The sequence below is a fragment of the Opisthocomus hoazin genome, chromosome 1 (assembly GCF_030867145.1).
Source record: "Opisthocomus hoazin isolate bOpiHoa1 chromosome 1, bOpiHoa1.hap1, whole genome shotgun sequence".
Lineage (NCBI taxonomy): Eukaryota > Metazoa > Chordata > Aves > Opisthocomiformes > Opisthocomidae > Opisthocomus > Opisthocomus hoazin.
The window spans coordinates 79474210-79490320 of NC_134414.1; the positions used below are offsets into that span (position 1 = coordinate 79474210).

General features: G+C 40.8%; 1 protein-coding gene across 1 annotated transcript in view; it reads right to left on the reverse strand.

The window, feature by feature from the left end:
• OCA2 (OCA2 melanosomal transmembrane protein) overlaps nt 1–15803 on the reverse strand; it is a 189381-nt gene extending 173578 nt beyond the window's left edge. Inside the window, exon 1 of the mRNA XM_009931146.2 lies at nt 15535–15803. Coding sequence (XP_009929448.2) covers nt 15535–15803 — 269 coding nt within the window. The remainder of the gene's footprint in view (nt 1–15534) is intronic.
• Nucleotides 15804–16111: the final 308 nt, after the last annotated feature.

A 16111-nucleotide genomic window follows, 5' to 3' on the forward strand; every position in this document is an offset into this window, starting at 1 on the left:
TGGCCTTGCATAGTCTTAAAATATACTCTTATGCCACTCACCTCACTTCTGGAGCTTGAAAAGAGTAATTATTGAGCTATACTTAAAGATGAAGTCATGAAGAAGCTATTTTTCTTCTTTTTTAAACATTTATTTAAAAATTATAGTTCCATATGTTTCATTCCAAGAATTTGGAGATAATATTATTCATACCTGCAACTTTTAGAGCAAAAAAGTAACTATGTCACTAAAAACAACATGTCTCCATTGCTTAGAGTCAAAAAAAAAAGCCAGACAGATGTACAAAAAAGATCATTAACAACAAAAAAATGTGACTGATTTCTATGCCTGGGGAGGTGTTAGAGAGAGGAGGTGAAGGCAAGCGGCAGGCCACTGCGGGGTTTAACAAATTCAAGTTGTCATGAAATTAAGCTTTGTTTTTAAAAAAGGCATGATGGATTCCAACTATTGTAAGGTTGCTCGGAGTTGTATTTTGTCCTTTGGTCACAATAAAACGAAACAAGGCAAGTTCAAGAACCCTCATATCTGGTAAATAGTCAGGTTCTCACAAGGTATTACAGTATAACTAGGATAACTTATATGGCCTTTATGTAAATCCTGATCTCAGTAGATTGGACCCAGCAAAAATGCTAAAAATTGCTCCAAAGCTAGGGCAGGAGACACAGTACTCAGATTAGACAGAGAAGAGACAGCAGCAAAATTTTAAGATATATAATTTGTAGGGAGCGATATAGCTATCATATATTGAAATAACACCATTAAGTTGCTAAAATAATTGGTATTTTTTACTAAAATAGAAGTCATAGTTTTTTGACTTAATTATAATGGAGGTACCAAGAATTCTTTTTCAGTTTTCTGGCTGAGCATAAGATGCTGAGGTTATTCATGTAACTCTTGGTATCTAAAAGTCTGGTCTAGGATAGTTACAATCACTGGCAAGAGAAAGAACTCCTCAAATCTTTTTCATCCTCCCCATCTCCCATAGTGACTATACAAGGAACCTGGAGAAGTGACTTTGAGATAAGAGAAAGACTGCTTCACTAAATAATGTATAAGCCTCACACAAACAATGTCTATATTACAGTCTACCAAAAAATACTTTTTTCATGTACTTTTTATTTTCTCTTAGATGAAATCTCTTCTTCATACAGAAGACTTTTCACCAAAAAAGTTATTCAGTGTTGATTAAGAATAAGAAGAACTATCAACAAGTCCTTCCAGACATGATTTCCTCATAACTTCCTGAAAGTAATTTCCAATACAGAGTAAATCCACATCACTGGTCACTGCATTTCACCTCGAGTTATATCAGAGACAAAAATTTTTAAAGAACTGAAAATCCTAAGGAACAAATTAAAGAAAATAAACAGAATAAAAAGGTAGCTGATAATCATACAATATTTGCTCTTACATTTGGAGAATATTCACTGAAATCATCCAAGAATAAATGCAGCTTTATCTCACAAAGATGTTGCTTTTCCCTGCAATACCTCTTCACTAAGATCACTGTAACATGTTAACATACACAGTTTACAAGCCTTAGGAAACTCACAACCCAACATGTTGGGTTCTGTTTTGCTACCAGACATCTTTCTCTGCCTTGAAAGGCCTCAGATATCTATAGGTATCTCAAGGCTACAATGTCAGAGAAGGCGCTATCTAATTTATGTTAACAAGCAGCTTTAAAACAGATTTTTGATTCAGTGCCAGTGGGAGACGAATTTGAAACACAAGGTCTGAGTCCATAAACACATTCAACTGAGTCTCAAAGATCAAAATAGGAAGAAAAAGAACCAAAAACTGGAGGATTATAAATAATGCATTCCAAAGAAACTGAGAATTTCCTTGCCTCATGCAGAGTAGCATGCAAATTATATTCAGCAAGTCTCCCCTTAAGTGGGGAAACTGATCAGAAAAACAAAGAATAATGATGTCATTTCAGCTTCCATTCCTCCTGATTGAAGCTGTAATCCTTCTCTAGGTAAGAACATACTCCTGTGCACTGAAAAGTAAAAAAAAAAAAAACACACAAAAAAACCCCCACACCTCTCAGCATTCAGAAGGAAATTCTTTTTCCTACATGGCAGATGGCTTTGTTCCAGCAACACACTTGAACTATGCATCATATTTCTCGATGGCAATGATACACATCTTCCCTGCCAGTCACACAGATGCCAGACTCTTTCAGCCACTGCCTTACCCTTGGCCTTATACAGACTGACACTTTGGTTACTCCATAGTCACACAGAGGCGATTTCTTCTCATCTTGCTTCGGAAATAGCAGATTCTTGATGAGAAATGTCATAATATTTGCTATGCGTGTTCTAAAAATCAGCACCATTCCAAAGCTAAATAAATCCCAGACAGTGATCACAAAAAAAAAAAGATAGGATTCTGCTCAGTTGCCATATGGACAATGAGTCTTTGCATACGTATGAAAATTTCTGGCCATACAGACACCATGTTACATAAACAAAACCTCACTCTGTGTTCCCAAAGAAAAAGAAAAGGAAAAGTGTCAGTGCTGCTGACTTCAAAAGAAATAATTCTTTGGCAAGAGATTATCTGCAGAAAAAGGGGAAACCCCATGCTGACATGGCTGCCCGTTGCCATCAACTTCTTTCTGTCTTCTTCCCCTGATTAAGGTAGAAGACTCCAAGCTGCTATACAAAGAGGCAGATGAAAAAAACCAGCAGACCCTTGCAAATGAACCCCATTAAAGAAGCAAGACAGATATGTCTGTCTCCAGAAGTTGAAGAATTGAGATGAAGGATCTGTTACTGGTCCCACCCTGGCAGAGATGCTGTGGAGCCCAGCTAATTTAGACAGCTAGACAGAAGAAAGTTTACAAGGGTTTTGTTTCTTTAGGCAGACATAGAGCCTGAATAATCTATTAATTTTCAATCCAAAACACCCGTTAGCATTTTTAAAAGCATGAAAAAACAGGCTTTTCACCATAAAAGCAAAGCTTGTCCTTTTCTATGTGTTGGACCAGACAGTTATGCAGTCAGTTGATTACAAACTCAAATGGATCAAAAAGGTTTAGCGCTCTTGAATCAACAGCACCTGCAAATAAGAGAAGCCTGAAACATATATCTGACACTTGAACATAGGATAAAGTATAGTGCTAACAAAACACAGCTTCTCACATGTCTTTTGGATAAAGCAACTCCAGAAACTGTTGCAAAAGTAAACATCCACTGCACTAACATCTTTTTAATACAGTCTGCACAAGCAGTTTGCAAAAAGAAATTATCCATAAACTGGATGTGACATAGCAGGAAAACTGAAGGATACTTTGACAATATGGATATGCGAAGGAAAAAGGCAAGTGGATACTCTAGGCAGCAGAGCAATAAACAAAGGAACAAAAAAATAGGGGAAAAGAGGGAGAGACACTAGAATGACCATAACCAGACGTTGTTCTTAAAAGTTAATGTAGACGTAGCTCTTCTGCACCTCAAGAATCAACACAGAGTAATGGCTATTCTTCTACACAAAAATAACAGCTTTAAAGCCCAAATAATAGAATCACATTTGAGTCATAGAATCAGTAAGGTTGGAAAAGACTTCTAAGATCATCAAGTCCAACTGTCAATCCAACACCACCATTCCTACTAAACCATGTCCCAAAGTGCCACATCTACACTTTTTTTGAACACCTCCAGAGATGGTGACTCCACCACTTCCCTGGGCAGCTTGTTCCAATGCCCGACCACTCTTTCAGTAAAGAAATTTTTTCGAATATCCAATCTAAACCTCCCCTGATGCAACTTGAGGCCATTTCCTCTTGTCCTATTACTAGTTACTTGGAAGAAGAGACTTAACACGCACCTCACTACAACTGCCTTTCACAGAGAATGGTAGGGGTTGGAAGGGATCTCTGTGGGTCATCTAGTCCAACCCTCCTGCCAAAGCAGGGTCACCTAGAGCAGGCTGTAGAGGACCTTGTCCAGGCGGGTCTTGAATATCTCCAGAGAGGGAGACTCCACAACCTCCCTGGGCAGCCTGTTCCAGGGCTCCATCAGCCTCAGAGGGAAGAAATTCTTCCTCATGTTCAGACGGGACTTCCTATGCTTCAGTTTGTGCCCGTTGCCCCTTGTCCTGTCGCTGGGCACTACTGAAAAGAGTTTGGCCCCATCCTCCTGACACCCACCCTTCAGATATTTATAAGCATTTATTAGGTCCACTCGCAGCCTTCTCTTCTTCAGGGTGAACAAGCCCAGTTCCCTCAGCCTCTCCTCATAGGAGAGATGCTCCTGTCCCCTCACCATACTCGTTATTTTGGTCAATAATGAAATGCTTTAACCACAATAGGACAAGGTACACTCCTACTTGCAACTTTCTTATTAATGAAGACTACATGTGATGTAGACTTTGATAGCGTGAAGACCTCATCCCTGAAGAGGTACATATGCAGCACAGGTAGGATCCTGATGATTAATTTTGCATACAAGTAAATAAATTCTGTTACATCTAAGGAAGCTGGTGTCAATAGTTAATTTTGATGATCTCAAAGCATTACATGTAGGGCCTAAATCTCCCTAGATTCATACAGTGTCTAGCAAGTATAAAGAGCCAGATTCTCTTTTCTCCATCCTCTCTGCTTGGGTCTAAAACATTCATTGGATTGACATATCAAGAAAATTAAATGATCAGTCCTACTGTAAACTGTAAATAAATTGGTACATTTGTTAACTGCTTTTGATGTGGAGTTCTTGCGAGTTCTGCCTCACAAACACCAAATTTCTGGCTGAAGGAGAGCGTGACAGGTCTAATGACATCAGTGGAGCTCTTTCAACTTGTGTTGACAGACTTATAAGTTCAGAGCTGTGACTGGCACGATACCCACACACCTAAATACTTTTGACAATCTACCATTCTTTTCTGCCAAGGACAGTCTGTCTTCTGTCAAAACGTGCTAGCTGGAATATTTCTGGCCCTATAATCCGCTTCGATACTGTCATAAAACTATGAACAGGCTCATCAGGTGTGCTTGTTGCCATTTTGTTTGTGGTTGAAAACAATAGTTTTCCACATGCTGATGTTAAAAATTTTTACTCTGAAACATCACTATTCCTTACAATTCTGTCTTAGCTTATTTTCAGGCACAGACTACAATATACCAAATAGATGTGAGCCAAAAAATATGTCTAAAATGCACAAATTCTATTGTGCCACTTCTGCGTAGAGTATTTGCTCTGTTGGCCTGCACTGAAAAGCACTGGGAGGCACAAAGTAAAGCACACAGAGTGGTTCAGCAAAGAAGCCAAGCGCTGCCAATGGATGCAACAAAATTCTGTGTTTATATAACAATATGACATAGCTCTGCTGTTTTAGCTTACACAATTAAACACATGTCAGGGAAAACAGAATTGCACTCCTTGTCACCCTCCATTCTGGGTTTGCTCTCCCTTTTATCAGACAGATTCACTAAATTCAGGTCCGTGTTTGTCACTGTAAGAGGTTTACATGATGAACCAGCTGTCAATAGACTCAAAGAGGATTGCAGCTCACATGTCATTGACGTGGCTGAGGAGGTAGAGTTGCTCCTATCACTCCTAGAAAGATTAGAGACAAAAGAATATTTGAAGCTGCTTCTACTTTTTTATTTACTCAGCAGCAGATATATTAAATTACGTAAGACCACAAGGGTGGGTGGAAAAGTCACTGCAAAATATGTACCTACACTATTCAAGGAAGTGTTGTGTTAATCCAGGACTAGACTTGCAATAAATTCATCAATAGCATAGTGCTTCCTCCTCAATCAGCAAGTGCAATGCCCTGCCAGACATATGAGTTCATTAAAACTTCCAGCACGGCCATCTGAGAAATGCTTTCGTCCTCCACCGTTGCCAGAGCTTCACTTCAGGCAAGGGAGTCCTTCCAGTAGCTCTGCTCAAGGATACCAGGAAGCAAATGGCAGATGGACTGTGTTTACTGTCCTTGCTGACTAGCACAGCAAAGGGAGCAGCTCAGCAAGTGTGAGCAAAACCCTCAGCCTTTCACAGCTGCTTCTGAATGAAGCTAATTCACAGGCAGTACTGAGTCAGTATCTTTTGCTGCACTTCTGAAAACTGTGAGTTGCTGCAACTGTCGATCTGTTTTCTGTCTCACCCTGCCCAAAAGAAATCACATAAAACTGTGCACAGGAAAAAAATCAAACTTGAGTGCATTACTTCTGAACCTAGCCAGTTCTGACAGACCTGGCTCCAGCTCACTGTGCTGTCCTTGACTTCGCTGCGACCTGCTGTGGATAGAGCTCTGCTTGGTCTCTGACTTCTGCTGGTCCATTAGCACAATTATTGCAGGTTGCCCCTGCAGTCCCATTGGTATCTATCAAGCACAGAATTGCTTGCTTGGTCACTGTCTGTAAGCATTTTGGTGACTCATTTATCAGCTTTTGCTGTATTTCAGAGTAAATCACTTGAGCTCCTTATGAACAGCAGGTTTTTAAAAAAGCCATACGATTTACCAGACTACAGACTGTGACCCTATTTTTCTTTAATTCATTGGCTAATTTCTTCCATCTGCATTAATCTTTTTCCATCAACTACATCCAATTTAACATGAACTTCAGTTCTTAAATGTATGACAACCACTATCCCGGAAATTTTTGCTGTGGCTGAGGAATGCTTTCCAGTGCTTCTAACACGAGAGGACAAACCACTCTGATGCTAATTAATTCTAATGAGAGAGACATTTAAAGTGTTGGGCAGACTGAAACGCATCTATATCATCAAGCAGAACAATGCTCTAAAACATCTGGTCCGAACAGTAAGCTACGAAAGAAAAAGATAGGAAGGAAAGGTTTTTATGCATCCCTTTGCAGGGTGGGATTATTTTATTTTTTGAGGGATCATGGCTTTCCATGTTTTTATCTTGTTAACATGTCTCATTTTTGTTTGGGAGATCAAGCTGTAAGTACTCACTACTGCAAGGCGTTCAGGGTAAGCAAGGCATTTAACTCAGCTCCCTCATTTCAAGGTTTGGGACTGACAGTTTCGTACTTCACTGTTAATTGCAGTTATGGGTGGAGTTAGGATTTTTTGTCATAAGTGAGGACTGATTGCTTCAGAGCTTGGTTTACAATCACAGCATTAATGTGCTTTTACCTTATTCACTCCATAGCTCACTGCAGCCTGCTCTCACTCCATATTTCACGCTGTATTTCATCTTCACCCAGTATCCCTCTGTAGCCTCATGGAAGGGTTTCCATTCATCATTCTCATTGAATGAACTAAGATACCCAAGTTCTCACCTCACTACCAGGAAAGACAGTAGCCTGCAAACCCTTCAACTGAGATTTCAATGTTTATTCAGAGTGACAAACTGAAAGAGAAAAAAAAAAAGAGTGCCTCGGAGTCTGGTGGCCCATACACTTACTCAAGAGTTAGGAGGTGTGTGCTTACTATCCCTCAGAGCAGAGTGGAGATTGTACATCCACCTCCCACAGGATACTCCCAGTAAGGGAGTCCTGCTAGCACTACTTCTGTTTTGCTTGAACTGTGAAACCAAGCTACCCTTGTCCTGGGCTCTTTGCCTCTATGCTCTGCAAAGTTCATGGGCTCTTGCCCTACCTCAGGCTCACTGAGGTTGAAGCCTTAAAGCTAAAGGATCCAAACTTGCTGTCAAACATCAGACTCCTCTCCGTGACTCCCTTTTTCAAGTATTTTTAGCTGGACTTTCAGGTTTTGTCTTGCTCTATCCTTCAACCACAGGGCCTGGGTCCACTGAAAAATTGCCATGTTATCGAGCAGACCATTTACCACCCAGCAACACCGCTGCAGTGGCTGCCTATCCACATGTCCACCTGATGCAGTGATACGCATAAGGGCTGTGGATTTCTAATGCTTTATTTCCCTTCTCCCCAGTCACTGCCAGCAAAGACTCAGTTGTTCTTCCCCACATAAAGCTGTTGCACACCTACATGGCAGAAAATTGGGAACAAAACAGAATTCTTATTAGTGGTATAATTTAAACACTTGCTAGTACAAAGTTCTGATTCCCACAAATTGCTTGGTATGTCAGAGCTGCAACCTGCACATAGGCACATCAGCAAGGAGCAAAACACACACAGAACATTTTTTCAAAGAAAAAGTTTCCTTGAGGGATACTGACTGAGTTATTTGCTTCATCTTACATGGATAGGTACTCCTTATGTCAGCTATTTAAGACCCATGCATGCCCTCCTGCTCAACTGTAACTGCCTCTGTGCAGAATATTCATTTCCAAAGTCTGTCTGTGTGGTTGGCTTAACCCTTCAACCTTATAACGTAAAAAAATCCTTGCTGACGTTAAAAGCCTTCCCCTTTTTAAACAGAGGTTTACATTGGGAAACAGCTGTCCAGCCCCAAAGAGCACTGAAGCTTGTGTGTTACTGGCAGCTTTCCTCGAGTGGCCTAAGAGGTCTAACGAAGATGAACCCCACTTAACCATATTATTAACTATTAGGAAGAGAGCAGCTGTTTGCAAAATTCTACAATTTTGTGCGATGTCAGATGGACTCAATTGAAACATTTGATCTTTGGAGGTTGGTACACTGCAAATTTTTCACTGAGTGCTGAGTTCAGTTTTTAGCCTGACAGTTGGAAAAGTGTGAAGCAGTTAATTAGTACCCCGTAATTCTTTCAACACAGCACTTAGAAACAAAAATTAATAGTGGTGCATTTTTGTTTACCAAAATGTCCCATCAGAATCAAAAAGCATTGGAGTGGCTACGTGGGAGTGCTATGGTTTTAGTCTGCCGACGACAGAACAGAAGTTGTAGTACATGACCAATCTGAGATATTGTGAATAACTGAAAGAAATAAGCACTGAGATGGTGAATAGTACACAGCAACAGAGAAATTAAATAACTGTGAACACAGGGAAATTATCATGAGTGAGGTCTGTTTCTGCATGTTTCATTAACAGCAAAAACTATGTTAACATCCGTCTTTTGCTGAACTCACCTCTTATACTCAAATGAAGCCAAACACTCTCCTTAAGCTATGCTATACAATGAGATTTCTGTCTTCTTTCCATTACCACTCCAAGATGCTTTCTTCCAGGAAACGGGGAACAAAGAGTCGGAAGGGGGCAACAATTTTCCAATAACTTATTTATTTGCCTATTGCACCTAATGTTGTCGTTCTATTACACTTCCCACCATTCAAGCTAAAGGTTTGCTAGAGCTGCTTATTGCTTCTTTCGAGTTTTTCGGTTTTGAATAGTCATTTGTTATGTAGAGGGGCAACAGCAGGGAACTGTAATCTGAGCTAAGAGACTCTCAGCAGTCCCCTGCCCCTACACAGTTTGCTCATGACAAGCTGTGCTGCGGCCACATGCCTCCATGTTAGTAACAAATGCTGGAGAGATAATATTCAAAACCAAATGAACCAAATTAAATCAATTAGTAAACTCATGACTTCAAAACTTCTTGAATAATATTTGTTCACTGCAGTGTCATAGCATTTAAAGAACCTCATGGGGAATTAAAACTCAGAAACATTCACTATGGATAAGGAATGGAAAGAAAGCCTCATGTGTCACCATTCAGGCAGCAAGCAAGAGCACCAGAAGCCAGACGAGAATGATGAATGTGGCGGTTTGCTGTACAGCCATCTATCTGTCCTGAACTCTTCTGTAATTTGTGTGTGATTGACATGAAAAATCAGAATGGTTCCTACACAAACGTGCAATTATGATGGGAAAATTACTATTTTCCCTGTTTGACTGTTGAACAGAAGATGATCCCATTTTATTCTAATAGCCAAAGATCAAAATTAGTCTTTGGACACACAAAAAATATGTTTTGAATGTTTTTGAGGGTTTTTTTTCCTCAGTCTTTTTCCCCTGTCTGAAGAAGCTTTTAAATTGTCACATAAATTTTACTTATTTAGACAGTAACCATGTCTTCTTGACATCTAATTCTAAGTCTCATAAATGTCCTTTATAAGTAGCAATACATCAACATAATTAAAAATCAAAACTGAGATTTATAATCCCTCATGGCTAAAGGCATAATTTCACTTCCATACTGACTTCTCACTGCACAATGACTTATCCTCTCCCAGCTTCTCCAGCCAACAGGAAACACAACTACAGCCTTCCAGTTGTACTGCTACAAGCTGATAAGCCAATAGACATCTTTAACTCACTGACCTTCTCATTGCAAACCAATGTCCCTACTGATCCTGGGACCACAGATTCAGGGCAAATGAAGAGCAGGATTCGGCTGATTGATTTTACTTTTCCTCACATAAGTGAGCATTATGTAAGTGAAACCAAGAGACAGGAGAAATGCTAAGAGAAATAGTTTTGCCTGATGAAACACAATTCAAGCAGATTCCAAAAAATATACTATTTTTTGTTATCCCAGAGATGAATCTTCTTAATGAGGCACAAAGATTAAAGAAAAAAACTTCCAAGGACTATCATATTCAACGATCAGCAAATACCAGGTCCAAATTCATTCAAGTGTAACATCAGTGGAGTAACTCTAAGGTTTTATTTATCACCTTCTTTTCACAGTCTAATTTCTGGCAAAAAGTTCACAACATAATAAATGCACAATGCCAGCCAACCGTTTTTTCTTCCTAATAAAAAGATCATTTTTTCTTTCCTAATAAAAAGATAGTTTTATTATCTGACCACCTAAAGAAGTTACAGCCTGCAATTATATCAAAGAAAGACAGGGACTAAAAGGGCAATATGAAATGAATGCCACAGTGTCTAGTTACTCTATTACCCGCCTTTTCCACCACCTTCCACCACTTTTGTATTGCAATGAATGCCCTTCTTTTTTCAGTACCATATATTTGAATAACAACACAAAGTAATTGGTTACATGGGACTAAGAGTTACTATTCATCTCACTTCTGTAGATGGCCTTCAAGGCTCACCGACTCCTAAGCCAAAAACAACTGACTTCACCCCCTTCCTGTGCATCACAACGGAGGATTTCAGATTTGGTTGATATAAAGCCTTGCCACTAGGCTTTTCCCATGGAAGCAGCACTGACAAAGATGAGACCAAGGCAACCAAGAGACCTTTTTTTGGGCCACATCCTATACATGCAGAGACATGATGGAAGGAAGTAGCCTGTGCTTTTGGAGATGCCAGGGCTGACCTGAGGAACATTGCCCATGCAGGCACAGAGCAACATGAAATCTTCCTGCAAGACAGGGGACTCAGGAAGGTGGCTTGCACAAATGTCTATCAGCTGCAAAAGTCACTTTCATGTAACTGTAATGAGAAAGACCCTGATCAATCCATTGTTTAAAGGCTGAGGAGAATGAGAGAACTGCAAAATCAAAATACAGACTTCACTGCCTGTTGTTGTTTAGCCCCAGACAACAAAGTACCACGCAGTCACTCTCTCACTCCTGGCCCCGCCCCCATGCCATGGGGAGGAGAATCAGAAGCAAAAGGCAAAACTCCTGGGTTGTGATAAAAACAGTTTAACAGAATGGCAAATGGAAAAGAAAATAACAAGAATACTGATAAAAAGAATATACAACATGCAACATTCTCACCGCCTGATGCTCAGATTGCTCCTGAGTAGCAAATGCCATTCCTTCAGCCAGCTCCCCACTTAAATACTGAGCATGACATCACATGGTATACAATATCCCATTTTACTGGCTGGTGTGGGTCAGCCCAACCAGCTTCTTGTGAAATTTAACCTTATCCCAGCTAAACCCATGACACTGCCATTTCGCACTACTTTAAAACCTGTATTTCTGATAGACCAAACTACACCACATTTCAATGTAAATGTACACCTAGGCCGGGTGCATTCCCACTAAACCCCACTGGAGCTGATTCACAGTCCACTTCAGAGGGGCCCGCCTGCCTTTCCCTCATCAAGCAGGACTGAAGGAAGTATGTTCCTCACAAGAAGCCGGACATGCTTATTTCGGGGCAAAGGATGCTCTGCAAAGACAAAGTCACTGGAGTGACCACTGTGGATGGTCCAGACCTCCTCATGCAGACTCCAGGGAGCCTAAGGCAGTGCAGTAAAAGCTGGAGTCAGAAGATGCTGTTCCTTAATACAGGGGGTAAATGAGAAGGCATTTTGACAAGCAGACAGCCCAAGACTCTACAAACACCAACCACAAAATACCTGCAGGATTTTGCCGCAGTTAGATGGAAAAGTTCAGTCCAGAATAGGGCAGAATTTTATCTCCCTAGGAAAAGGGCCCCGCTTAATTCAAGAACACTTTGTCAAAGATAATTTTAGTGACTGAGAGAAATTCCTGTTAAATAGATTCTTTGGAAAGTCTTGTCTTAGCATACATTTGAAGAATTTAGAGAACCTTGGAATCTTCTCCCTGAAAGATAATGCAGCAATTTAAGTTAAGTAGATGCACTAAAACAAACCATAAAGACATGCCAATTTAGTGAACCTTTGCAGAAAATAAAGGGTTTTATCTCCTCTTTTTTTAATCATTTGTAGTTTTCTTTGCAAGCAAAAGAACAATTTACATTAAAAGCCAATTCTCATTCTAATGAAACTAATCAAACAACTCATGCATCTGTAGAGGTTTTTCCATGTTTTTATCCGCATTCTGTTGAGTAGTCCCAATGATTTAAGGGTTAATTACTCATACTAGAGGGGTCACACAGTTCGCATCAGTATTTTAACTGCATCTAATATATATTGGCTAAAATACATGCTGACAAGAGCCAGATAGCATTCATTTCCATGTAAAAAAAAATCAATATTGGAGGAGCAAGAGAGGTAAAGATCAACAAGGAGAAATGTCAGGAGATCCTTCCCTGAGCCCTAATATATTACTACAGAAAATTAGATAGACATTTGTCTGTAAGGGACCATGGGGATGGCTCTTTAATTGTACATCTATGCCTAAATCACACAGTGACTACAGTTTTCTTAACATGAAAACTGTGTTATCAAACGACCTGGAAATACTGCCTGCACTTGCAGGAAGGTGGGATCCCACACAATTTAGTATTTTTCATATCTGGCACCCATGATTTCCAAACTGTGGTTCATAGGTTCACAGTAAGTTGTGTATCACCGGTACACAAATTCCTATCACCAACTGGAAAATAACAGGAAGAAGTTTAGCCAGAAGGGTGAGAGCTGGTCTTTAAGAACAAAATTATGTTTTTTGTTCCTGTACCAGGATAGTTACAGGACAGTAAATAGCACTGGCAAACACATCTCTAGCAAGACATTTATGTGAATTCACAAGTGAAAAACCTTGTCTCCAGATGCACCCAGTCCTTCCCTTCCCCTGCCCACCTCCCTTCCTAACATATGTGTTGTACTTACCATGCTCTTGCAAAACAAGACAACATTAACTCACCCCTGCCATATGCTGAACTGAAGAACTTTTACAAGATTTGATTCTGTCGGTAAAACTCTTAGTCAACACAATAAATCCTCAAATACTCCAAAAATCATTTCTAAAGGATTTACATGGCTTTCGTGGTCAAGCTGTCAGTGTGATTATGTTTTTAATATTTGGAAAGCATAGCTATAATGATTTCCAATTCTCACTCTGACGGAAATACTTTCAGATGCACATAAAACCTTCACTTGGTTTGCTGTAGCCTTACAGAACATACTTACACTGTAGGTAAGTAAGGGACACAGAAAAGCTCATCCAGGTAGGCTGGTTTCCCCTTGCCTAGATCAGGGAACTTACTAAAATGCCCCAAACCTCTGTTCTTCATAGTATAAGCACATTTCCTTCTAACTGAGATGCAGGGGCACGGGACAGACCTCATCCCTGGTGAGCAATGCAGGGATGTGACCAGCATACCCAGAACTGTGGGGACCCCTCAGGACTGCACCTCCAACCTGACGTGGACAGCTGTGAAGAACCACAGGAAGAGGAGTAAGGGAAGGAGAGAGAGAGAGATAAAAAGAAAATTCTGTTCTTTGGGTGAAAAGTCTATCTAATTTCAGGTAAGACTTACCCAGGATTTTGATCTGCATCACACATCTGATCCACTTTAATTATATAATCGTATTTTTATGTTTATTGAAGTTTAATGATTTTTTAAAAAACTGATTTAAACATAAAACTGCTTTAAAATCTACCATATTTTTTCCTGAGCAATGCAACAAGAGTTTCCAGCATCAAGTTCTGGAAATTGTGCTAGTACTCACTTCACCACCGCAATGTAAGTCATCTTGCTCAATGCAGACACCTCCAGGCAGCTCTTGAAGGCCTGTGCTCTTCAGGAGCTCAGTCTAGGTGCAGCATTGCTCTCACTTTAGCTTCTGTCAATTCACCTCTAAAAATTTCAAAACTACCCAGAAAGGTTGATAGTCCACCCTGGCTGCCTTCCACACCCTGTGGTTGCTGCTGGTGCACAGCTTGCTCCATCCTGCTACTAAAGGGATTTAACAAAGTGAATGTGTGAACAAGAAAAGCTTAAAAAGCCACCTGCAATATTTCAGGGTCCATAAAATTTCTAAATACCTACAAGTAGTATTGCTGATGTTGTGCCTGCCACAACAGGAAAGACTGGCACCCCTGCCCCCAAACCTGCACTTCTCCTGATGCAGGAGAGGATACACAAGAAGTACACACTCCTTGTACACCTGATGTGATGTGGCAACTGACACAATGGTGGTGTTAGTGCCATTTTTTGTGCATTTTGTGACACTTGGTGTCACCAAATAGAGATGAAAAGCCATGTGGCTGATCCTGAAAACATGGCAAAATTAGCTCATGGCTGCTATTAAAGCTGAGATTAGTTCAGAAATCTGGTGATCCAGGACCTTCCCCAGGCAATTAAGACTGCTCTGATGTCCCATTAAGCTTGCTGTTCTCTATGTGGGAGAAAAAACATTCGCTTAATGAACACACATATCTGTTCTTGAAGTTAATGATGAGCCAGCAGTGTGCCCTGGCTGCCAAGAAGGCCAATGGGATCCTGGGGTGCATTAAGAAGAGTGTGGCCAGCAGGTCGAGGAAGGTTCTCCTCCCCCTCTACTCTGCCCTAGGGAGGCCCCATCTGGAGTCCTGAGTCCAGTTCTGGGCTCCCCAGTTCAAGAAAGTTGGAGACAGTCCAGCGGAGGGCTACACGGACGATGAGGGGACTGGAGCATCTGTCCTGTGAGGAAAGGCTGAGGGAGCTGGGCTTGTTTAGCCTGGAGAAGGCTGAGAGGGGACCTTATGAATGCCTATAAATATCTTAACGGTGAGTGTCAGGAGGATTGGGCCAGACTCTTTTTCAGTGGTGCCCAGCGACAGGACAAGGGGCAAGGGGCACAAACTGAAGCATAGGAAGCTCCATCTGAACACGAGGAAGAACTTCTTCACTCTGAGGGTGACGGAGCCCTGAAACAGGCTGCCCAGAGAGCCTGTGGAGTCTCCCTTTCTGGAGATATTCAAGACCCCCCTGGACGAGGTACTGTGCCGCCTGCTCTAGGTGACCCTGCTTTGGCAGGGGGTTGGACGCCATGATCTCCAAAGGTCTCTTCCAACCACTACCATTCTGTGATTCTGTGAAATAAAAGTGAATTTGGATTAGGAGAAGAAATATTCTGTTTGTCCTTATTCCTACCTTCCCTGCATGGGGACAGGAGAGAAATCCTTCCCCAGAGCAATGCAGCCATCCTCCACTATTGTTGTTGTTTCGCACAGGGTCTGTGGCTCCCCAAGACTCGCTACCATGCCATGATACTCTTTTAATAGCTGCAACTCATTGCAACTTCTGGTCACCGGTTTGGCTTCTCCCTTTGCAGATAGACCAGTTTCGTGTAAAGACGTCTGATTCAGCTCCATCTCTTGTTTTATAGAAATTGTACTGTCATCTTTGTTATCGAAGTACATCTGTCCCTGTGGGGTGTTGTCCTAAAGAAAAGGAAAACAAATATATTAGGACTAAATTGAATTGACTCAATGTTTACTTCAGTACAAGCGTGTTAAAAATGCCAAGCAGAAGATTTTTTGTGCACCTTTGGATATTTCTCTTGTTCGTTTATTTCCACCAGGAATAATTCCAATATTTTAAACCTTTCTGCAGCTTCAAAATTAGTCATTATAAAAAACATTGAAATACATGAAGAGGTGGCTTTTCGACTTCTTCCGTGCCTACCATTATATTCTCCCGGAAATTTCCCAGGAACTTTTACTGGCCT